This window comes from Theobroma cacao, chromosome 3 (genome assembly GCF_053813885.1).
Source record: "Theobroma cacao isolate CCN51 chromosome 3, ASM5381388v1, whole genome shotgun sequence".
Lineage (NCBI taxonomy): Eukaryota > Viridiplantae > Streptophyta > Magnoliopsida > Malvales > Malvaceae > Theobroma > Theobroma cacao.
In genome coordinates this window covers 13142350-13168159 of record NC_142641.1, presented here as the reverse complement: position 1 = coordinate 13168159, position 25810 = coordinate 13142350, and the positions used below count along the sequence as shown (strand labels likewise).

At 33.2% G+C, this 25810-nt stretch overlaps 1 protein-coding gene across 1 annotated transcript; it reads left to right on the top strand.

Annotated features, from left to right (window-relative positions):
• Positions 1–5374: 5374 nt before the first annotated feature.
• Positions 5375–7350, top strand: LOC18604481 (transcription factor MYB52-like). Its single transcript, XM_007036991.3, has 3 exons — positions 5375–5921; positions 6183–6635; positions 6787–7350. Exons 1-3 carry the CDS (start codon positions 5807–5809, stop codon positions 6963–6965), a joined length of 747 nt encoding a protein of 248 aa, XP_007037053.1. The 5' UTR covers positions 5375–5806; the 3' UTR covers positions 6966–7350.
• The last annotated feature ends 18460 nt before the right edge of the window (positions 7351–25810 follow it).

Genomic DNA, 25810 nt, shown 5'->3' with positions numbered 1-25810 from the left:
CATAGGGATATTTGAGAACTTTATGCAATAGCTTTCTTGAAAGGATATGATTATCTTTTGACCAATGTGGATTATTTTAATAAATTTACATGGGTTTACTTAATGAGAGCTAAACTTGATGTTATTTTTTCTATAGTTCCTATTTTTTATTATGGTTTTGACTCAATTTGATAAAAAAAAATCCAGCAAATTAGATTTAATAATGAACTTTGAAATTAATATATTTGAGTTTTATTCGTTAAAAGGCATCATTCATCAGCTTCTTTTGTGGAGACTCCTCAACCAAATGGGGTGGTAGAAAGAAAACATAGTCCATCCTTATCTAAGGGCTGGGGAAAGATCTCACATCTTTAATAGCCAAGGATTGGATTGTGGATTATAAGTAAGGGTATGCCCCTTTCCTTTGATGAGGTGTCTTTTTGTAAAAGACGACATTATGAGGGCAAGTGCTAAAGTGGATAATACCCTATAGTTGGATGTAGTCCAACAATCCTTGTATCAACAAACGAAATTGTTTATGGGAATCCCATACTAGCCTTTAGAGAAAGCACATTCCACCCTTGATTAGGGGGCTAGTGTTGAGGGGGAAAGATTTCACATCCTTACTAACCAAGGATCAAGTTGTGATTTATAAGTAAGGGCATGCCTTTTCCCCTATAAGGCACCTTAAAATGGGGCTAGTGTCGAGGGTGAAACATCTCACATAAGAGAAAACAAAATCCACCTTTAACTAGAGGCTAGTGATGAGAGGCAAAGATCTCACATCCTTAATAGCCAAGGAATGGATTGCAGCTTATAAGCACTTTCCCATACTAAGGTGTCTATTCTCAAAAGAAAACACCATGAGGGCAAGTTTTAGAGAAAGCATAGCCCAATAATCCTTGTATCAACAAATGGTGTCATTTATTGGAATCCTTGAAGACTTTTAGAGAAAGCACATTGCACCTTTTATTGGGGGGCTAGTTTTGAGGGTGAAAGGTTTCACATCCTTAATAGTCAATTGGTCAAATGTGATTTATAAGTAAGCATGTTTTCCCCAAAGAAGTGCCTTTTCTTAAAAATCAATCATGAGGGCACTCCCTAAAATAAACAATATCTCGTAATTGGGTGCAATTTAACAATTCTTGTATTGATAGAAATTTTTGTAATGGAACCCTATGTACATGTCCTTAGTGAAACAAATATGTTGTCACTATTTAAAAATGCTCAATTATAACAGTTATATCAATTTACTAAATTAAGTTACTAATTTAATTGTTAAATTAATTTACTTTTTTTAAAAGTTAATTATATAATTTTCAATTATAAAAAGGATGTAAGAGCTTAATTTTACAATTGTGACTGTACTTTTACTTTAGTTCAAAAATAATAAGAAGTTAACAAAAAAAAATGTTCTAAAACGAAGCAAAAGTATTTAATGCGAGAAAGAGACAAAAAGAGGTCAATCCAACCATTGGATTTCATACTTTATTCATATAGATCATGCATGATAAATTTGAAGTTAACTTGAAAATGTTTAACTATTTGTTCAATAAGAGTACACTTTCAATCGATAAATATTGTTAGCTTTATTAGCTTTAAAATGACTATAGTTTTGATATGATAAAAATGATGAAAATTGTTTGAATGATCTCTGAACTTGTTTGAGTGATCCTTGAACTTGTTTGAATGATTTTTAAAGTTATTTGAATGTGTTTTTGAATTTAATTTATAAATGTCAAAAACTTCCATACATTTTTGCTTTTGAAGTGCTTAAGTGTTTCCATGTGAAAAATGATCAAGATTACTTGAATGGTCTTTGAACTTATTTAAATTATTTTTGAAGTTGTTTGAATGAGTTTTTGAACTTGTTTGAATAGATTTTATACTTGTTTAAATAAGTTTTGAAGATCCTAAGTGTTTCCACGTGAAAAAGTTTCAAAATTGTTTGAACATTATTTGAGTGATCCTTGAAATCTACAAGCTTGATTTAGATGTTTTAGTGTTAAATTTGTTTAAATGAGCTTTATAATCTTTCTAACACTTAATATTGAGATGTTTAAGTGTTTGATTTCAAAGGTAGGTTCATCAAGTAAAAAGGCTAAGGTGTGTGAAGCAAAAACCAAATTAAAAAAACCTTCAAAAAGCTTTCTGTCTCTTATCTATCCTTAAATGTTCATCATCTACCGATAAATGTTCCATATCTATCGATAGTTGTGGTTTTGCCTAGTATCTATCGATAGATACACATGAACTATCAATAAATAGTGACTGTTGGACATAAAATTCAAAAGGAAAATGGCTAGTTTCTTCATCAAACTTTCTTTAACAGCTCCAAAACTTTTCCAACTATAAAAAGGACTTCTCCAACACATTTAGAAGGTTAGAAGAGTGGAGAAAACATCATTTGAACAAGAATCAAACCTTATGAGGAAAAAGAAGAAAAAGAGAGAAAAACCAAGCTAAAGCAAGCAAATTAATTTCTTTTCTTCCACCTAGCTTTTAAGTTTTCTTGTGCTATAATTCCTTTATGCCTTTATTCTCATCTTTTATAATCATTGGTATCACTATCATACTCTTCCAACTTTGTATTTACTTAGCAAAATCCATCTTCAAGAGGTAGATTTGCTTCAATCTTGTAAGAAAGAAAAAGGTATACCTTAACCTCCTAAAGTTAATGTTGAAAGGTTGTGCTTGATCCATAAAAGGCATTGTATTGAGAGGTTGTGCTTGATCCTTGAAAGGCATTGTAAAGGTTATGTTTGAGCATTAAAAAAAAGTATTTTTCATAGTAGATTTGAAACTCCTTACTTTCTAAGGGAGAAGATGTAAACACCTTTATAGAGGGCCGAACCTCTATAAATTTTTTGTGCCTTTTCTTTCTACTTTTTACTCCTTGAACTTGTGCATTTCATCTCTAAGAAGTTTTAGAAATTTGTCTACAACTTACTTATTCTTCACTTTTATATTTGTGCATTTTACTTTGAAGAGTTTGAAAATTTTGTTTTCAACTTGTGTGTTCATTAAGTTGCTTATTAAATTTCTTTCGGCATGTTTTAAAGTGAAAAACAAATTTGAGAAACTTGTCTTCAAGCTTGTCTTTATTAAAAGTTTAATTTGTTAAAAAGAATTTTTATAAATCCAATTCACTTCTTGCTTGGATATTTTCTCATTATTATTGAGTTAACATTCCTAACAAATATATATAAAAAAAGACTCGATTGATGTGATATGATTATTGGATTGACTTAAAACTTCACGTGCATGATGAGTACAAATAGATTGTTAAATTCAATGGTAAGTACTAAAAAGATTAAACTATACATGAAATTATAAAATGGTGTAAAACTTAAATTAAATTTAAACTACTATAAATGGTATATCCTTTTGGTTTGAAGAAGAGTAAGTCATCCCTTTTTATCTATTGTCGGTTTTCTTCCCCTATTTTCTTTGTTTGGGTCTTGTGAAAACGAAGGTTATTGATAGTTAACGTAGAAGCAGTGTTAGGTGCTTGCATGCATTCGTGTTTGTGAGAAGTCTTTCAATAGTTGTACCAAAGAAGTAAAATACATTCCTAATCTTGACGAGAATGATAATATAAGATAACTTTTTTTTATCAAACCGCAACACTATATCGAGAAACCGAAACTAAAAACTTTGTCAAATCTTTGTTACTCAATGAGATAACAACTAATAAATGTTGCTGTAACTTCTTTAGCCTAATGCTCATTGTGCAAAGTGACTGTTATGGCGATGGGGTCTTATTTTAATACTAAGGAGAATTTAAAACTTTTAAGTCTAGATTTGACTTTCACCTGAAATATGCTTCTTGTATTAAATTTATAATATATAGTTATTATGTTACATTTATCCATCATAGTTGATTAAATTTCTATTTTTTATATGTAGTCTTGTACCTAGATTGTTTTTGTGCAACAATATTCTTGCCTTGGCTTAGTTAATATCTGGAGCTATAGAGTTTTATTCTAGTTAAATTATGCTTTTAATCCCTTTACTTTATAAAAAGGATGGATTTAGTTTTTATATAATAATTTGTGTAAATTGAGTTATTGTATTTTTTTTTTAAATTTGTTAATATCAATTCTAACACTAATATCGTTAAGTAGTGTGCTGATGTAGCACTTAACCAAACTGACATGACATTAATCGAGATGACATGATGTTCAATTTTTTTTTTGTTAATTTGACTGAAAAAAGAAAAACACATAATCCTTGTATTATCAAAATTTAATATCAAAATAATGAATTGTGTTTGGTTGTTAGAGGCGAGGAAGAGAGAAAACTAATTGAATTTTCTGGTTTGATAAAATAGCAAATTGATTAGAGAAAATTTAAGATTGATACTTAACAACACTCTTTCTAACTGATTGGCTAATGGGATAACTTGTCTCTTTACTTTGTGTTACAGCAATTATTCCTAACTTTTACTGTTTGGGCGCTTAATCAATTACCAGTAAAGTGTTTCCAGATAAGGTTTACAAATAAGTACGAAGGCAGGGTGGATAGGAATGAACAAGTAGAAGAATTTTTTGGAATTTCACCTTTTCTACAGCAACAAGGAAAAGAGGGGGGGGGGGGGGGGGGGGGAGACAGAGCAGGCTTTTGACTGAAAAAAACAGTTTTAAGTTGTTAATTAATTAATCATATATATAGAAGAAACCCAAACCAAAGTCTCCACGTGCAATAGTCCTCACATCCCAATTTAAGCTAATTAAGCTGTTAGTGTTAGTTAGGTCTGAAAGGTTATCAAAAACCTAAAATCCCCCAATACTTGCATTACATGCCCATCACGTTACACATAAATATCCAACAAATACAATACTAACACCTTTTCTTTCTATTGCTGCATGTTATCTCACACACGTACACGTATATATTTATATAATTTATGTTTGAATAATCAATTTTGTAATAAAAAGATATTTAATTTATATTAATTCTTATATATGTATTCTCATAGTGTCTGATTCAGTGTAAGTATATATCTATCTTCTTATATTAATAAATTTATCCAAATTTTTTTAAAAATTCATTTGATCAAATGTAAAATACTTATATATATAGAGCTTTATTCTCATTATTCTTGATTAAAAATCCTTCCAAGTTTTAATTGGAATTCGGGTGTATTACTATCAGTACTTTGATCTACGATGGAAATGCTAGTAATTAATAAACCAAGATATAACTGGAAAAGTAGAAAAAAGAAAAATAAAAAAGGGGTATGTATAAATGTAATGCTAAATGGTAGCTAGGTGGGTTATAAGTAGAGGTTGTAGGTTGGAAACTTGTAAAGACGTTGAAAGGAGAACGAAATTCACCCCACCAAGCAACCTCTCTCTTTGTGTGTAAAGTTGATTGTTTACTTATAAGCGTTTGTTAGCCTAGACGTTGCATCAATCGCTGCAACTGGTCTGTCCAAACCCTCCAACTCTCTAACGGAAAACACTTCCCACATCTCCTTCCCTTCCCTTATATCTTCTCTTTCCATCTACCTTTCTCTTCTTGTCTTGTTTGCCCACCCGCAACCATCTCTTTCTTCCTTCTTCTTTCTTCTTTCTTTTCTCCATCAATAACCCCCCTGCACGGCTGCAACCTTCCCTTTCCTTTATATGTTTTTGCTCCCTTCCTTTAATCACTTCAACTCTTTCTTTGGTGCTGACCCAAGATCATCAGGTTTCTGGAGATCCATCCAGCACCAATCTAGCTGGGGTATATATATACACCTCGGAAATCAATACGTAGTTAATAGCTAGGCTAGGGTTGCTTGGATCTTACTACATAGCTTGTTGTGATCAGCAAAGATCAGATGTGCACCAGAGGCCACTGGAGGCCTGCCGAAGATGAAAAGCTCCGGGAGTTGGTGGAACGCTATGGCCCTCATAATTGGAACGCCATAGCCGAAAAGCTTCAAGGCAGATCAGGTGAAAGCCCTAAATCAGATATACACTAGATATAGTGGTTCGTTTCTTAATACAATTACCCCATAGTCTTTTTCTTGTATGAATATGTATCTGTTAACAAGACCGACTTGCCTAGGGTTTCAATTTTAATGTTAATCGATAACATCCAGAACCCAACAATCCATATGCTTTGCTGCTAAATGAAAAATAAAAATGATACTATTCTAAGCTGTCTCTAATAAGTTAATGGCTAACAGCGGAGGCACGTTTTGATTGAATCAGGCAAAAGCTGTAGGCTGAGATGGTTCAACCAGTTGGATCCGAGAATCAATAGAAGCCCTTTCACGGAAGAGGAAGAGGAACGGCTTTTGGCTTCTCACAGGATCCACGGGAACAGATGGGCTGTTATTGCCAGGCTTTTCCCCGGTCGTACTGATAACGCCGTAAAGAACCACTGGCATGTCATCATGGCACGTAGATGCAGAGAACGATCCAGGCTTTACGCCAAAAGATCAGCTGCCCATCACTCAACCACCCTACCAGACCATCGAAAGCCTTCCCCTAAACCACTTCATCAAGCTGTTCACTCCGAGTCTGAGATAACGACTAGTTTTGCTCCACTTTTCGACAAATACAAGCAAGGATATCCCTACCCCTATCCTTTCCCTCCCCATTTTTTCAAAGAGTTTTACGCTCGCGATTGGAATCCAACCCATTGTATTACAATCACGGAAGGTGCGTAACATGTTTGTAATGAAATCTTTCCTTAAATATAGCTGTGCTGTACGTATAAACCTAGAAGATGCGATGAACATGTGTTTCTTCAGTTCTTCTAGCTAGCCCATGGTCATGTTCCCTGTATAATTGACAATAACATATACTGCAGATAAGAATCGACCAACCGAATTCTATGACTTTCTTCAAGTAAATACAGACTCCAATAAAAGTGAAGTGACAGACAACACCAGGAGAGATGAGGAGGAGGTAGATCAGGAAGCTATGGAGCAGCAGAGCAAGGCTGGGGCTTCATTCATCGATTTCTTATCGATCGGAAGCTCCTCGTAACGTTTGTGTCTTTGATCATCCTTCACGATCATACATAGATCTCATTGCAAAAGAATCATCAACTTACATCAACACATTGTAGAAAAAGACAAAAAACTAATTACAAGCTTAATTTGCTAGCTGTTGCCACTGCATTGATTGACACAACATATTTAAGAAAATTTATCAATTATTTAGGCTTTATATAGAAACCAAATGGCATGATTATGTGTGAATAGCCGAGGCTTTACGCAAAAAGTGTTGCTGTAAAACCCTTGTCAGTGGATCTCAGGAATGTTTAGCATTAAAATCATCATGTTCAGTGGTTTTTTTCTCCCTTTTGTTGGCCTGATATCATGTTCCTCTGATACGTAATTAATTTGCATGATCAATTCTCTTCTGTAAATGTGTACCTTTTCCTGCTCTGTCTCTCTCTCTCTCTCTCTTTACACACACACACACACATTGATCTCCTTCTTTGTTGCTTGATCAGCTAGTTTCATTGAGTGTTTCCATCTCAAAAATGGGAAAATCCTTGATGCATGTCTCTACAGAGGTTGAAAATTATTTATATATATATATATATATATATATATATATTATTGCATAAAGCAAAACTTCTCCTTGTCTCTCTTTCTCTCAAAGCAAATGAAAATTTTGTAATTATAGCAATAATACTGGTCTTGATATATATTCCTGTTATCATTTTTATAGCAAAACCCACCATTTCGGCAACTTCATTTGCTCCATTTTATTATTTTAGATGTTTCACATATATTAGTATTGTGCTCTCAATATATATACAGCTCTAACATGTGTCAGAATAAAAGTTTGCCTTCTCTCTCTCTCTTCTAAATTTTTTCAATAAAGAAAATGTCCTTTTCTAGCTGGTTGTTTGTTTGTTAGAAACCTTATTTTCTTGAGCATTGTTTAGGTGTAAAGTTTTTCCAAGATATAGTGATGCAATATAAGCCATCCGCAATGACTTTAGCAGCTGATAAGATTCAATCATGGAATGTAGGATAATTTAACTAAAGTGATGTAATTTTGGACACAAAAGTATGATCTGACAGGACTATCAAACAACCCAGTACATTTGTCACTCCTTTAATTGTTCATAAGCCACCATAAAGTTGATAAAATCCTTGATTTATTTGTCTTGGGATTGATTGTGGTCTTTGTTCAGTGACATTGGATTGAGTTTACTATTTGCTTAATTCGATCTCAAGAAAATTTATTGAAGAATTTACTTCCATTTGATGCCCATTGAACATTAATCAAAACTTGGGAGCTGGAACCCTATGCAAAATGGATTTGTTATAACCATTAATACCTTAATTTATTCCCAATTGGACTTCTCTCAATGGTAGGAACTTGAAATTTTTTTACTTTAAGGTTTTAGATTCAATGTGAGAAGAGAGCAAAATTTCTCTCAACCTTGTGTAGCTTAAATCCCAATGGATTTTCTCATATATAAGAATGAAGGGAGCAAGATATTTCTTTATTTCTCCCAATTAGGAAGATCAACTGATTTAAAAAATGATGCTTCCGCCTTACAAATATATTTCTATATATGCTTGCACATAAAGTTTCTATAAGTTAAACGTTTCAGAAATTGTTATAAGAAAAAAAAAAGAATGAGGATAATAATAAGGGTTCTTTTAGTATGTAGGAGAAGTACAAAGGAGAGCAACAATTTTGTCACGACCTGTTTTTTGGTGGGCTATGATCGGCAAAAGGACCTACGCGGTTATGGCTCATTAGACCCAAGCAAACCTTAAACAATGTTGCTTACTAAATTACTAATATATTTGCTTTAGAGATTTTCAAAATTTAACAAGAAAATCACACAAGTGCACATGGTCATCAACAAGTAATACAGTGATAAGAAAGATTGTCGATCCCTCAGGGAGTTGATTCCAAATCTATACTAAGTACTAAAATTGAAACAAGCTAATTTTATCCAAGTACTCAAAATTCTAGAAATGATTAAAAGTAAAACTAAGTGACTAATTTAAACCAGAAATTGCAAACCAGAATTGATGTAAAAGCAATGGTATAAAGTTTAGGATTATGGGTTCAATTAGTATTTAATTTGGATGCATGATTGGCTAATTACTCACTTCAATTGATACTAGTCTAGAATCCTCAAGCATGTATGATTCTCTGTCGAGATATCGTACAATGGCCTAACTTAATTAAATCTCTATATGCACGTTTGGTTCATGAAATAGATAGGAATATAATATAATAACTATTCTTTGATAATAGAATAAGGTGGGAATAGAATAGAATAGTTATTACGTCGTTTTGTACCACGAATGGAATAGGACATGAATAGTTATTATAGTTTATTGAAGTGTTTGGTAGGTAAAAATAACTTTGGAATAGGAAAGAAAAAGAGTATAAAAGGACAAAAATATCCTTTATTATATATATGATTAATTTTTTTATTTTATATTATTTTTTAAATGTTAATAATTTAAAATTTATTTTAAATATTAATAATTAATAATTTAAATATTAATCTTTTATTAATATTTTAATATTAATTTATTAAAATATTAATATTTTATTTATAATTTAGGTGTTATTATGACTATTTATTTTTATTTTATTTTAAAATATTAATATTTTATAATTTATTTAAAATATTCATAATTTATAATTTAAATATTAATATTTGATTTATAATTTAAATGTTATTATGATTATTTATTTTTATTTTATTTTATTTCTTAAATATTAATAATTTATAATTAATTTAAAATACTAATAATTGATCATTCAAATATTAATATTTTATTTATAATTTAACTGATATTATGATTAAAATATTAATAATTTTAATCAATTTTTGAATTTAAAATATTTTTTATAATATATATTAAAATAATTTTTTTTTTTTATAATAATATTAATAATTGATAATTTAAATATTAATATTTTATTTATAATTTAATCATTAACATTTAAAATATTAATATTTTATTTATAATTGAAATGTTATTATGATTAAACATCAATAATTCCATAAAAAGTATATAATGGCCAAGCACATTATTCAAACTACATACTAACATCCACCATAACCCTAGAAATAAAAATTGAGCTCAACATATCCATAGGCACATTCAACATCTCGAACAAATAAAGCATTTTTATAAAGAAAGATAGAGAGAGAAAATCAAATCTAGTGAGAGAAAGTATTTGGTGCAGCTTTTGCAGCTCAATCTTCAAAGATTTCCACCGCTTTTCTTCCCTTTTTCAAAGATTTTTCCCAAAATGGTATATGCTCTAACCCCTTTTTTCAAAGTGAAAAGCTTGTTTTTATACCAAAAAAATTACCCTAAAATTAAAAAGATCGGATGGTGTGGATTTGCCAAGGTACGTGTCAGTGTCGCAGTGCTGACCTTTCTATTTGGTGTTGAGTCTTGGCTGAATAGGGGTGGTGTTGCAATGCTGGCCCTCGGAGGTTGTGATGTTGCCTTGTCTACCTGGTTGCTGTGTAACTTGCAACAATCCTTCAAATTCTTACACAATTTTGACCATGATCCAATCAGAACTAGATGAAGTGTTGACCATCGTAGCCTTTTCTTTTAACTTTTCAGTGGTTCAAAAATCTCATCAATCGGACTTCTGTAGATTAATTGACGCTCAAATTACTGCAACATGGTTAGAGATCTCCTTAAGCATCTATGCACGATTCTTTGCCATTTAAGCCCCACATGCTTGCACACCTTCGATAACAAATGACTAAATCAATAAAGGTTCAAAAATAGGACTTTTATTTTGAAAATGAGCTAAAAGAACTCAATTAAAAATACTCAAACATGCATTAAGCTAATTAATAAAAAGATGTAAAAACAACCTAAAATATGACTAAAAAGCAAGAGGACTTCATTCTTTTTATGCTCAATAAAGTGTAAGATAACTCTATAAAATAGAGTTATCACACCCCCAAACTTAACATTTTACTAGTCCTTGAGCAAAACTTAAAACAAAGAAATAAACATGAACATAAAAAACATTGAACTATAAATCGGTTGTACCAATCCAAATATCACTTTTAATTCCTCGTAAGTCATCTTATTTCCTCAACATCCTAAGCAAAGTATAAATATTATTCAAGTTCAAATTTCACTAAATTGCAAGCTCATTTTCAAATGAAATCTTTTGTGTGTGTGTGTGTGTGTGTGTGTAGTTTCATGCAATGAGAATCATGCCATTTGATAAGTTTATGCTTATGCAAAAATTTAAATTAGTCAAAAGTTTCATATGTTTGCTCTTCATCTCTCTTTCCACTAATGTAGGTTAACACTTACTCAAGGGTCCTTAGGACTTTGTCAAGCTTGTAATGTATGGCAAGGGTCAAGGTAGGATTTAAGAAACTATGTAGCTTAAATCACCCTAATCACATAATCATTCTAGGACCTATAATGAGATTTGTTTCTTATTCCTCCCAATCACCTTTTTCTTTCTTCAACCTTCTCATTCATTAAACACTTTATTCTTTTTTATTTTCATTTTTTTCTTCTTTTTTTTTTCATTCACAATTTAACACCCCCAAACTTATTTCCTTTTATGTTAGGTAGTATGGTGAATCCTACATGACTTTTTGAATTTTTCTCCACTTCCACCTTATCTACTTTTGTCTTCATTTCTAGCTCACTACGCTCCCTAAAATGATTTATGTACTTAGGAGTGATGGGTATTAAAGTGGAAATTTATTTATGGTTAAGGCTTATTTAATATGTGTTTAATCAAAGAAAAAGAGAAAATTTAGGCTAAAAAAGGGTGACTAAGGATAATAGTATAGACGGGTAGGCTCGAAAAGCTCAAACGATCCAAAGATGGCCTAAGTCATTTACCTAATTAAGTGTAACCTAGGATTTCGCCTTGAGAGAAATTCAAACAAATTTTAGAACTCAAGACTTTATTCAAAAATTTACACTTACATAAACATTTTCCAAATGAACACAATTATTCAAAGCAAGAAACAAGTGCTCAATATGGTAGAAATTCACATTCTACAATGATGCTTAACAACAAAGTTCAACATAATACTCAAACAATATTTCCATTTACTTGGAGCACAAGATAACAAGACAACTTTTTTTCTTCATTGGATGAGTAAATCAAATCAATTGGTGCAACTAATCATCATAGACAGCATTTTCATGGAAAACAAACTCGCTAAACTTTAACACTAAACAACTTACTCAAATTGAAACTAATAACATGAAATGGTAAAATAAAAAAGAAAAGTTTAAAATTTTAAACTTCCTTTTGAACTTAAAGCTAACATTGTCCTCAATGTTACTAAAAGTTAATGAAAGAAAACTCCCTTGATCTCACTCTTCTTCCTCTTCCTTATCATTATCATCAGTTATGGGATTCTTTAGCAAGGATGGAAAAGTGGCCATGTCCATCCCCATATGTAGTGCACAAGCTTGCAATATCTGCTCCATTGCCTTCACACACTTTCTCTAGTGTGCCACTTTGCGTTCAAGACGCTTAAATCTTTGGGGTATGGTGAGGTTTGTATGGTGTGGTGGAGGTCTTGGTGTAAAGGATGAACTCCTACCAGCAACAGAGTGCTCATGAGCATTGAATCTTTGAATGATACATGGGTCTAATGGTGCTTTCGAATGCCAAAGTTCTTCGTCACTAGACTAATGCACTCTCGCTTGTTTGCATAAAGCCGTGATGAGTGATGGGTACCACAGGCCATCTTTAGCTGAAATAGCAATGTGAATGATATTAGCAAAAATTAACCGACTAACATTAATGGACTTACTTGTGATGATGGCATAAAGAAAAATTGCTTTATCCTTGGTGACATTGCTCAAATGCTCTACTAGTATTTTGGCTGTGAGGAAGTGATACCAAACCTTGAAAAGGTTATTCATTGTGCTAGCCTTGAATGAGATCGAGACCCTTTTAGAGATTTTCCATTGGGTGCCTAGTTTGCAAAGCAAGTTAATGACCTCATCCAAATTCATATTGCCATTCAAATATTGAGTATACTCGTCCAGCAAATAGTAAAACTAGTTAATGGTGTGGCTGTGAAAAGGCGCTTGCTTACCCCTACAAAATGTAACACTATTCTCGTGCTCATAAGCATTTGCATAAAACACAATCACCATGTGAAACCCCACCTCTATGTAAGAGAATAATTAGGAAATTCTTAGGTGAGCATGTAGAATTCATGTTTTGAACATAGTTCTGACCTTCAAAAAGAATTTATTGTCACCTTGGTTGGCCGTCACTGTTGAGTCATAAATTTTTCTAAGTTTGGATGGTCAAAATATGAGGTTTTTATAACACAATCTTTTGAAAATAAAAAATGACGGTAATGGTTCCCTTGATAATTAGATAACTAAAAATGATTTTTTCATAGTTTTTGGAGTATGTTTGCTATGATAAATTAGAGTTGCAAATTTAATTTCAGTGGAACTTTTTCGATTTTATTCTTGAAACCAAAATTTAGATTTTTATTCTTTTGGATTTTGATGTTTTTGATATTTTTATTGAATCTAAATGAGGGGGGGGGGGTGTTTGTTTATTTACATTAAATATCTTAAGTAAATGGAGTGTAAAATGAAAGAAGTAAAAATGAAGACATTTACTTAAATGGTGTTTAATGTAAATAAGCTGAACAGGTTTTTGTAGGCAATCTGTCTCAAAAATTGCATTCTGTGTCAAATGTAGCGATACATGTGCATGATGTATCGATACATTTAGTCTAGAAAGGGTTTCTGATGAACATTTATCGATACAAATTTTCCAGAACCAAAAGTATCGATACATTTCGTAGATTTTTGAAAAAATAAAAGGTATAAAAGGGTATTTTTACATCCCATAGTATAAATATGACCCCTACTTCAAGGGTTTTTCATTCTAAGCTGCCTTTCATCAGTTTTTCAACAACTTTAAGCTCTCTCAAACCCATTTTCACCCCAAATCATTATTTGGGAGATTGAAAGCTTGGTTTTGGGTTTTTCAAACAAAGGTGACATCTTTCAACTTCTAAATCTTGATTTACGAAAATTTTCAGCACTAAAAATATTATTTTTATGCCCAAATTTTTTTATGGAATTCTAAAGGTCAAGGTTTGTGATTTTTCTTAGCATCAAAGCTCAGTTAAGGTAAAGGATGAAGGATTGATGGTTTTGTAAGTAATTATTATGTTAAGTAATAGCAGGTTTAAGTTAGAAAGTTTGTTTTAGTTAAATCCTAATAGTTTCGAAAGTGTTTAGAATGATTATTACTATATTGACAGTTTGAGTAATGATTGTAATAATTGTTGAATACTTTAGGTGCTGTCAAAACTCCAAGAAATTCACTGGAGTAAGGTCTTATTTGTTGGTGTAGGTCAACACTTTTAAGGTAAGTGGATACACTTTTTGAAGTATTTTAATATGTAAAGTGAGTATGATTTTTTATGAAATTGATTTATTATGCATCAAGAAATATTACTTGAAGAATGGCTTATCAAACGATTTGAGCTATAATGTTTTAACTAGATTTTGAAATGTATGATTGAAAGATTTGATTTGATGATGATTTATTATGTGAGATGATACAAATGATTTTCAGCTAGTTTGCCAATCTACTATGTATGTAAATATTCTACTATGTATTAGTTTTCAACAAAGGGGAACGAGCCCTTTCAAACGTTTTACTTTAAAAACTTCAATTCCAATATGACTTAAGAGAAAATGACAAATATGTTAAGTTCATGGATGACAAGTGGATGTAAGTTCCTACCTTTATACTTGATGATGAGCATGATGATTGAGTTTTTTTTTTGGAAGAATATGATTTGTAGTAATTAGTACCTAAATTGTTGTTATGGAAAAAAATAGAGATGATGCTTATGTGTAGCTAGACATTTCAACCCTTAAGGTTGTGATATGCTTTATATGAGGAATACTAGAACATGTTAATCATGGTTCTTGGGGATAATACGTGATGTAGTTTCCCTATACCCTATAAGAGATTTAAAGGTGTAGCATGAATCTACTTGGATTATGTATTGACGATAGATTGAGATATGAAATAATACTTTGCATGTGATTGTTTCCCGGAGCTTTCACATGGTGTGAGGTAACATTCCACATGAGGTGAATTGCATTTAGTATGATGATGATAGTGCTCCACATGGTGTGAGGTAACATTCCACATGTGGTGAATTGCATCGAGTATGATGATGATAACATTCCACATGGTGTGAGGTAACATTCCACACGTGGTGCCAATGCACAGATATATGAGTAAAGTGTTGGGATGAGCCCTGCAGTCAATTGGGATTGGTTAAGGCTTGATTCCAATCATGCAACAGTATCATTCATGTTGAATGATTAGAGGTTTTCCTTCATCAATAAGACATCAATTATAATGAGTTATAAGTCTAATTGGATGAAGTCCATGAGATTAATATGCATTGCAAGGAAACTGTAATGGGTTGCAGTTATGAGATTCCTATGCATTAAAGCATAATCTCAAAATATTCCTAGTCAATGTATCATTGAGACTGGACATCAATGAGGCTTAGAGACTAGTATATTTTATGTTCTTTACTTTGGAAGTAAGCAATCGATCTCATAGATTGAAGTATAGAGATACTTGGAACTAGAATGTAGGTGCTTGCCTAGGAGAGCAAGTTCACTGAACATGACTGTCAGGACCCAAATTTTGGGCCATGATCGGCGCATAGGCCCAATGGACGTAGTCCACTAAGCCCAAGCAAGCCTATTAGTCCGACGTGTTCATCATTCCATCATAAACTGCTAAGTCATTTTTCAAAACTTAGAATCAAAATATTATTAAACATTGCCATCTCATATTGGCATACTAAACAAGTGTATATACATTTGTTTACAACATGTATCTTAACAATTACATTAGGTTCGTCTATACACAACAAAATAATACTCGACTTCCAGCGAAGGGACTCGGACGAATGTATAGCTACTGAATGCCGAGACACCTACCAAAAGATGTGTACAAGTCTACAAGGAAACCTCGTCCTAGTTACCGGCTGCCTCGTGATCTAAAAACATGAAGTTGAAAACGGTAACAAGGAAGGGAACAAGCAACTATAAGGAATCTTTAACGAAATCATGATGCATTCTTTTCAAAATAATGCAATTTGTTTCTATTCTTATTAAAAACCCCTCATCAACCCTTAAATGATTAATCATTTGAAAATCATTAACCCATACATAACGAACCATTTGAAGAATGAAAGCTTCAATATTACACAAGTCAAATACGACAACAAATCTTGGCTGTAGCGGAAAGGCATTCTCGTTGCAGCGTAGCTGCAACGAGAATGAATTTTTGTTGCAGCGATGTTGAGATTTAGTTATTAGCCGAACTAGGGTTTCTCAACTGGCTGAGGGTTTCTCACTAAACCTCCCCATTTTAAACTTAACTCATTTAAACCTTAATGTTGGAAGTCTATGCTCTGATATGGTAGCAAAGAAGTGAAAGATAGGGCAGCAGTTGGACAAGATAGGAGACCAAAATAGAAGGTTTTTTGCTGCAGCGAGATTCTTTCTCGCTGCAGCGAAATTGTAACCCAGAAACAGAAGGTTTCTCGCTGCAGCGAAATTCTTTCTCACTGCAGCAAAATTCAGCTGATGAAACAGAGAGTTTTTCGCTGCAGCGAGGTTCCTTTTCCCTGAAGCGAGAAGCTAAAATGACTATCTTGCTGCAGCGAAATTCCTTCTCGCTGCAGCGAGAACCAGTTCTGGTGAAGGTTCTCAAACCCGAGAGTTTCTCGCTGTAGCGAAATACAGGGCACCAAACGAAAATTTCCCTTTCTCTCAAAGAAAACCACCATGCTTGAAATGTTCAAACCAATAAGAAATACATAACAACTTTCCAAAGTTTAACATACCGAATTTCACATACATTACATCCATATACGTAACTCATAAATTTCTTATAACACACATGTTTACGTATGTATACATATACATATACCCATCACCATCATGCACACCATCCCATCATCGTCATCACCAGTTCATGCGCACTCCCTACTCGCACATGGCTGGGTCATCACCGGGTTATGCGCACTCCCTACTCGCACATAATCGGGTCATCCTCGGCTTATACGTACTCTCTACTTGCACATAGCCGAGTCAATATAATTACACAACATTATATTCAAGCATATATGTATATCAACATAATGCAGCCACATAGAAATCCATAATAACCACATATCATAACATAAACCATTTCTCAAGAGCTTGTTCCCAAGGCATTCATTTTTGAGAAAAGTTGTATAAAATCATTCAAACACTTTGTTCAAAACAGTCATATTCCCAAAACAATTTTGATAGGCAGTCCATTCACCAGTTGATTGTAGAGCCTTTAGATGACTCTAATTCCTCTAATTATCCAAATGAGATGATGGGGCTTCCTTAGAACCTAGGATTACATTAGCATAAGCAATAGCTCAATTTACACACTATGAACCCTAAAAGCTATCTCTTAGCTAGTTTTCAATTGCCACATTAAATGGCCATCTATGTTCACTATCTTAATCACTAAAAGTAATGAACATACTTAACAATAAAACAACTCATAAATCCCAATTACTAGCCATTTCCTACAGCTAAAAATCAAGCTTAGTTCATCACTCACCCTAGGGTTCCTTTATAGTCGAATTCTCTTTCAATAGCTTCTTAATCAATGGGGTAATTCTCTCTTTCTCTCTCTAGAATGCCTAGATAGTGAGAGAAAGTATGAAAACTAGATTTTTGAAGGGTTTTAAAGTGAGAGGATGAAAGAGCATAAGGGTTTATGGAAGAGTACAGCAAAAGCATGAAAATTGGAGTTAGAGAGAGAAAGTTATGGAAGCTTGAAGAAAACTCCCATGGAGGAATTGAAGAAACTTGAGAAAAGAGAAGGGAAGAAGAAGACCAGCTGCTGGAAATTCAAGAAGGTGCTGAAAATTTCAAGATATTTATAGGCCAAACTTATCCATTCCCATAAAATTACAAAAATGCCCTTCTACTAATTAACTTATTCTCCTCCAATCTTTTATGCAATCTTTTTGCTCTTTTAACATTGGGACAAGATCCATAATGGTCTAGACATGTTTAGGTTCATAAAAACTTAAAATTTTAACTCGAGGTGAAAAATGACCATTTTGCCCCTACCGTGAAAATCGTCAAAATTTTGGTTTTCTTTCCATTTTACCCCTAATTTCACCATCCATTTATGCCTTAGGCCTACTTAGGCCATAATATTATTAAAAATCTTACTTTTAGGGCTTACTAAGGAAATGATGAAGTTACCCCTGGCTCGTATTATTACATCTATGCTTAGTTACAAGCCTAAAGAGGTTGGGGTCTCACAATGACCCGCCATGAGAAGTGCATTTGGTAATACACTCTAGTGTCTATGCAACACTTCTCATGTGTCAGTTGTGTAAATACTCCCTAAACTTGAGACACCAAGTTATCTTATGTGTGGAGTGCTATGCTTTGATTTCATCCCTACGGATGCCTAACCAAGGATGCCAAAATAGGATGCTTTTGGGTATAGTATGAAGCATGTGAAGGCAAATGAGTGGTCAAGATAGGAATCATCATTTCAAGTGTTTTAGAGTACATATCCTATTAGTTCTTGGTTAACATTAGCTTATTGAAGTCCTTGGCCAAGGCGACATGGAGATTATGAAAAAGGTTTCATAACTCTCTATAAAGCTAATGCTATAATTACAAGAACAAATATGGAGGTCAATAAGAGTAGACACTGTACCAAGCTCTTATCATCTCCAGGATATATGATGAGGGAATGAATTACACTGATAGACTGTACACTGAAAGGTTGTCAAAGAACCCTTTGACTCTCCCAACAATTGGGTGGCCATAATGCATTGCAAGATGCCAATCTTGGTTTATGGAATCGATTATAAATTAATTGATTGAAATTTATATCAATCAATTAAGTCATTAATCAATTCCATTGCCAACATGTTGGGAACCTAATGGGTCACACACAATGACTGCATTTGAATTAAATTGGAAGAGTGACGATTTAAGTTAGACTTAAATCACATGCTAGGTTATTAACTTCCATAAACTTACTTAAAAGAGTTTAATTATGTTTTTGGCATAATTATAAGGCCTTGATTGCAAAATGTAAAGGAAATTAATTTTGATTTTAATTTTCAAGGACTTAATTAAAAGAGTTTAATTAAGTAATGGGCCCAATATTATAATGTATTATAATATTGAGGGCTTAATTGCAAAATTGAAGTTATTTTAACCTAACTATATAAGTCACCTTTTAACTATTTTCTATATGAGAGTTTTTCACAATTGAAAAAACGTAGTTTTTGTCAGAAAAAGAAAAAACGTTTTTTTTTGCCACCCCTCCTTTTGTGTGAAAGAGAAAATTGCTTATGAAGCAATTTTCAAGAGAGGTTTGGCTAAGATTGTGAAAAAGAAGAAAAGGGAAATTGTTGTTCTCTTTGCTAGCACAAAGTATCGTTAAAAACTCATTCCTTTGTTGAAGGTTCAAGTGCAATCGTGTGTACTACCATTGGAGGCCAAGCACTTGATTGGCTAGGGTTTTTGTTCCTTGTGGTGTTCGTGGGATTGCTTTAGAAAGTGCCATCGTGATTACGAAATTACATGGTAAGGTAACTTTCTAAACAATAATTTATTTTGTGCTTTTATGTGTTAAATATCACCAAGGTGATCCATGGGTGGAGGCATGTTTTGTTGTTTAGTTATAAAATTTTTAACTTTCTTTTCGCTACGTATTTTGAGCATGCCATCCATAGTCAAACCCATAATAAAGCAATCCCCACACATGATGAGGCAAAATTCCACCACATGTTGGCAACTTTCCATATGAGCGAGGTTGATGTGCCACTTAAAAACCTAGACGTGGGCTAATACTTAGTAGACATCCTGCATTTATGATTATTGCATATTAGTTTTGCTATAGTGATGCCTTTTGTGAATGTTTCTTGTGTTGTGATGTTTGATTGAGTTGTAGATTAAACAATAATCTGTACGATAGTTAAGATGGGTTAATAGATAGAATAAGTTTGTGAATGGTCTAGTGGAACCACTGTTTATGACTATTGCCCTCAAGGAATCTTTTCTTACTCAATAGTTGTTGTAGTACCCCGTATTTTTATATGGTAGCTAATAAAGTTTACAGATGCCAATTGAGGTTGATTACTGAGTTAAAAGGGTAATTCAGAAGTGAACCTATGAAATCTCGATCTCCATAGGCACATAATTAGAAGTAGACGAGATAATGCGGACCAGGGGTAATTTCATAATTTCTCTTGGTGAGCTCCTATGAGTGGGTTTTTTTTTATGCTATTAAGGTCTAAATAGGCCTAAGGAATGAATGAATGATGTTTATGATGGTAAATAAATGAGGAAGATAAAAAATAATGATAATTTCCACGGTAGGAGCAAAATGGTCATTTTGCATCTCGGGTCTAAATTTTTAAGTTTCGTGAACCCGAGTACCTTTAGACTATTATGGACTTTGTTTTGGTGTCAAAAGAGCAAAAAGGTTGCACAAAGGATGGGAGGAAAACAAAACTACCGTGTTAAGGGCATTTTGGTAATTTCGATGGAAATTTGGATTAACTTGAAGCATAAATATCTGAGCTCCAGTAGCTTCTCCTTCTTCTTCTTCCTCCCCTTTTACTTTCCTTTTAGCCTCCATGGAAGCTTCTTTGCAACTTCCATAACTTTCTCTCTCTAGCTCTAATTTTCATGCTTTTGTGCACTTTTTCATAAAAACTTTGTGCTCTTTCACTCTCTCACTTTAAAACCCTTGAAAAGTCTTACTTCTATACTTCCTCTCACTAGTTAGAAGTTTAGAGAGAGAAAGAGGGATTTTCCATGATAGCTTGAGTATTCTTGAGAAAGAATTCAACTACAAATCCACCAAGGTGAGTAATGAATTAGGTTAAATTTTCAAGTTGTTGATAATGGTTGATGATTAGAGTGGTGAATTAATCTATTGTTGAGATTGTTATTCATTTTTAAGGTGACTAAAGTAGTGAAATAAATAGCCACCTAATGGTAATTGGAAGCTAGTTAGGAATAACAAGTAGAGCTTGATTTAAGAAATAGCTTTTAGAAGTGCATTTATGCAAATTGGGTTGGTAGTGATGTTGTGTGTGTGTGATAGGTTCCAACGAGGCCTCACATGTCCGTTTGAAGCAATAATCAAAGTTAGAATCAATTGAAGAATCAATAAGATCGGTGAGTGAACTTACATTTTAAAATTGTTTGTGGAATGTGAATGTAAATGCACAAAACATTTGAATGATTTTAACCAACTTTTCTTTAAAAATGCGTGTCAGGGAACAAGCCCTTGATAAAATGTTTTGATGTTGCTAAAATTTGAAATGTGCAAAAGGATGAGTCCATGTGCTCCTATATTATGTTGGTATGTATATATATATATGAATATATGTTGTGCATTGATGAATAATGTTTTGTGATGATATTGACCCAGCTATGTGCGAGTAGGGAGTGCGGATAAGCCGATGATGATATTGACCTGGCTATGCGCGAGTAGGAGTGCGCATAAGCCGATGTTGACCCGACTATGTGCGAGTGGGAGTGCGCATAAGCCGATGCTGACCCGGCTATGTGAGAGTAGGGAGTGCGCATAAGTTGATGATGATGATGACCTGGCTATGACTATGAATGAAGTGGGTGGTGTACGTGTTTATATATGTTTATATATGTATATGTGATAGAAAGTTTATGACTATAATATGTGATTGAAATGAATAATGAGAAACTTGATTATTGTCAATGTGTTCACTTTGATGTGCAATATGGTAGGAATGGATTGTGTGGCATGTGAAAATCCCTTAATTGTCATCTCCCCTAACTCTCGCTGCAGCGAGAAACTCTCGGGTGGTGGGGGCATAAGCCAGCCCTGTTTCTTGCTGCAGCGAGGAAATTTCACTGCAGCGAGAAACTCTCAGGTTTTGATGTAGTGCTTTCACTTTGATGAAGATTTTGACTACCTTTTCGTCCGAACTAAAAAATGTGGTAAACATTAAAGTTGTAGACCTGTCTCTTAGATTTCTAATGGTTCAAACATCAGGTTAATTGGACTTCTGTATCAGGATATATGCTAGAAAAACTGAAACACATGCAAACTGACACTATTTCTCACCGCAACAAGAAACTTTTTGTTTTGGCCACCTGAATCTCGCTGTAATGAGAATGAACTTTGCTGCAGTGAGAAACTTGCTGCCATGCTTGCTACCTTGCTTGATTTTGACATATTTTTCACCCATTTAACTTCATGGATTGATCTTGGGTTTTTGCAACACTATGAGGTTATTAATCAAAGTTTGAAATGAGGGGATTTTAGTAAGAAACTAAATCAATTGCATTGTTTTTGAAACAAGTGCATCATGATTTCCAAATTCTTCCTATTGATTGCTTGTTCCCTTCTTATGTTCACTCACTGAGTTTTATACTCACGTTTTTAAACTTCATGTTTTCATATTTTGAGGTAACTGGGACCTAGATTGAGTCGCACACATATGCTCGCCTTCTTGGTAGGTACTGTGGCATCTCAGTAGCTGTACCTTCACCCACGGTCACTTCGCTGATGGTCAAGAGTCATATGCTTGTGTATACATATAAGTAATGTAGACCACTCAGATTCATGTATGTTAAAAATCAAATATGTATATTTGATTACTGATGCCATTATAGGCTGGCAAATGAGTAATATTATTTTAACATAATACGAATGTGAATATTGGGTTGCTATAAAATGTTACCGAAATGATTATAGTGGAGAATTACAATATGTGGTTTTATAAATGATGGTTGGAAATGATGATCTAAATTGCATAAAGAGGCTTGCTTGGGCTTAGTGGGCTATGCCCATTGGGCCTATGCGTCAGTCATAGCTCGAAATTTGGGTTATGACAGTTGTGGACCTTGCGAGTGCATTTGAGAGGGTGAATGCAGAACATTAGGCAGAGATAAAAAAGGGAAAGAGGCTAGGGTGAAGGGCATATGGGCCGAGGAATGGTTGTAGTTGATGTAGATCTTTATTCCCTTAAAGGTTAAGGACAATGTCAGGGACATGGATAACCTTGCCTTCCTTTTGGGAGACCACATTTAGGGGTGTGTCGCAATGCACATGGACCTATTTGTATAGAGACATTTCGATGCCCTACATGTGAGAAGTGACATAGGGGACCGAGTCTCTATATGACAGATAATTGTTACATTTGTCACCAACTAGGACACAAGAAGAAAAAGTGTCCATAATCTCGACGACTCCATAGATCACCTCCTAGTTCCCCATAACCTACTTTAGCTCTGGCCCTTATGACGATACCACCTAGCAAGAGCGATGATGGAAGTAAGGGCAAGGATGTGGTAGGCATTTCATAAAATGTGGTATTGGAGTGTGTGACACAGAACGACCAGACCTCGAAAATGATTGATACAGTTATGAATTTAGATTCTTGAATAATTATGCTATGCCTAATGTTAGTGTTATGATATTGAATTGAGATCTTTGAGTAATGTAATGGAATATGAAGTTAGATTATTTAATGATAAATGATGATATACTTACAATCATATGATAAAGGAAATTGTGAGAATAGATAACATGTTAAGTTGTGATCGTAATAAATTTTGTTTGGCACAAATCATAAGGGTGGAGACTAGAATTAATCCTTGAAATTTGGATGCTAGAATGATCTGTTAGAGTGTTAGGAAATGCTAATGGCAAGATCAACTGATAACAATGATAGTGGTTAGTGATGTAAAATGAGATGCATGAGAATGTGCTTGCCAATGGTGGCATTGTTGAACTAAGATACTTTGACAAAGCCCAATGTGGGGTTGATAGTTGTATCATTGGAAGTGTCAAATGGTGAAACAAGTATGAAAGATTGAATGATAGATTGGATTCTAATTTATAAGTTAGTTGATGTATTATGACTAAGTTAAAGTGCCTCCCAAATTAATAATTAGTAAAGGGTATACTGGTAACTTATACATGAAGCTAGAAATGAAGTTAAAGTCGATTTTTAGCAAAATCATGGAGGGTGGATTTGCTCAAAGGATTATGAGTAAGTATAATATGAAGAAGTTGAAAGATTGATGGAACTTGGCTTTATTCAAGTGAATCTTAAACTACATGGTTGTCCCTAAGTGTATAAGAAATATTAGAGAATTGGAATGTGCAAAAATTCACCTAGAAAAGTAAATTTTATGCCATATGTATTGATACATGAAGAACAACATGTATTGATACATATGGAATAAAATGCACCAAGAAACATTTTGTGTAAAATGTATCAATACATTCCCTAAATGTATCAGTACATTCTCTTTAGAATAGTGCTTTAAGTTGGTTACACAAGGTTTTCAAGGTGTTTAACTCTCCTTGCATCCTAAACGATGTTGCTTATGGTTCATCTTGATGGTTGTAAGTTGGTTTGATCTAGAGATGAATAACAACATAGTTAATTAATGATGAATTTTGAATGCTTCATGAGTACAAGTTTAGAAAAATGAAAAAAATTGCTACGTGACAAATCGATCTATGGCATTAGGAATAATGATATTTATGTGAAATTGAGAGATAATTAATGGATTTAGTGAATACATGATCAAGTTCACTAGAGATAAAGTTAAGGAAGTTAAATTCATTTAGTAAGGATATCGATGAATGAATATTGATAAATGCTACTCATGGTGGGACACCTAAAGCCTAAATGTGTACATAAAAGTCGTAAGATATGGATAGTATTGAAACTTAGCATGGTAGATAAAGGTAAGAGCACGAATGGTCAAGTAAGAATAGGTAGGTGGAAAAGAACGATGAGGCCACATACGAGGAACCAATACATTATGAAGAAATTATATGTTCATTGTATATGTTTGTGCATCCATTATTGATATTCAATTAAGAACGTAACACCCCTAATTTTTTTATGTAAATTAAGCTAGTTGAGAATGAATTATGAAATATATGGTACTTTGAGAACTTTGGTGATAAGTTATGTATGCCAAGAGTTTAGGGGTATATATATAGACACTTAGGCGAATTTTTGGGAAAAATATGAGATGAATCCTATGACTTGGTTGTATTTTATGTGATAATTGAGGATTTGAAAATATGAAATTAAGTTATATGAATAATTTGAGATGTTTGGGTTGAACGGAAGTGAATTAGAAGCCTTAGGAATGAATTTGGAGGCTTGAAGAAGTGGAAATGTGCATTCTGGGTACATCTATCAATAGATGCAAAGATAGAAGGCTTCGAAAAATAAGATGGATGAGCATCTATTGATAAATGACCACCCGATAACTCTGTACGGCAAAGAGGCCTAGAAACTATTGATATATATTGTTCAATTTTCTACCCACGTAAGTATATGTATCACAAAGAGATTATAATAATGAGTAGAGTGTCGATCTCACAAGGAATTGAATTAATTCTTGTTAATTACTATAATTAACACACCCTAATTTTATCTAAATAATTAAAATTAAAATTAAAACTAATAAAATAATAACTAAAACTAATCTAAAATATATCAACAAAATTATTTTAGTAACTTCTAGTGATTGCCAGACCTAAGATTATGAAATTCCTTAATACTTCTGTAACGACCCCTCCTCGGTCGTTACAGACGTCCGAGACCTCCAAGAGATCCCGCCAAGTCCCGAAGAAGCCTGAAAGAAATTTCTCAATAACTCATTGTACACCTTTACTAAACTGTATTAATGTTTGAACCATATATATTTATAACTTGAATTTAACAATAAGCATAGCCATTAAATTTTGACTTTATG

Excerpts from the sequence above, each read along its gene's own strand:
- LOC18604481 (XM_007036991.3), top strand. The coding sequence starts at position 5,807 with ATGTGCACCAGAGGCCACTGGAGGCCTGCCGAAGATGAAAAGCTCCGG. Across the intron at positions 5,922-6,182 it reads AAAGCTTCAAGGCAGATCAG|GCAAAAGCTGTAGGCTGAGA; the intron begins GTGAAAGCCCTA and ends TGATTGAATCAG. Across the intron at positions 6,636-6,786 it reads TTGTATTACAATCACGGAAG|ATAAGAATCGACCAACCGAA; the intron begins GTGCGTAACATG and ends CATATACTGCAG.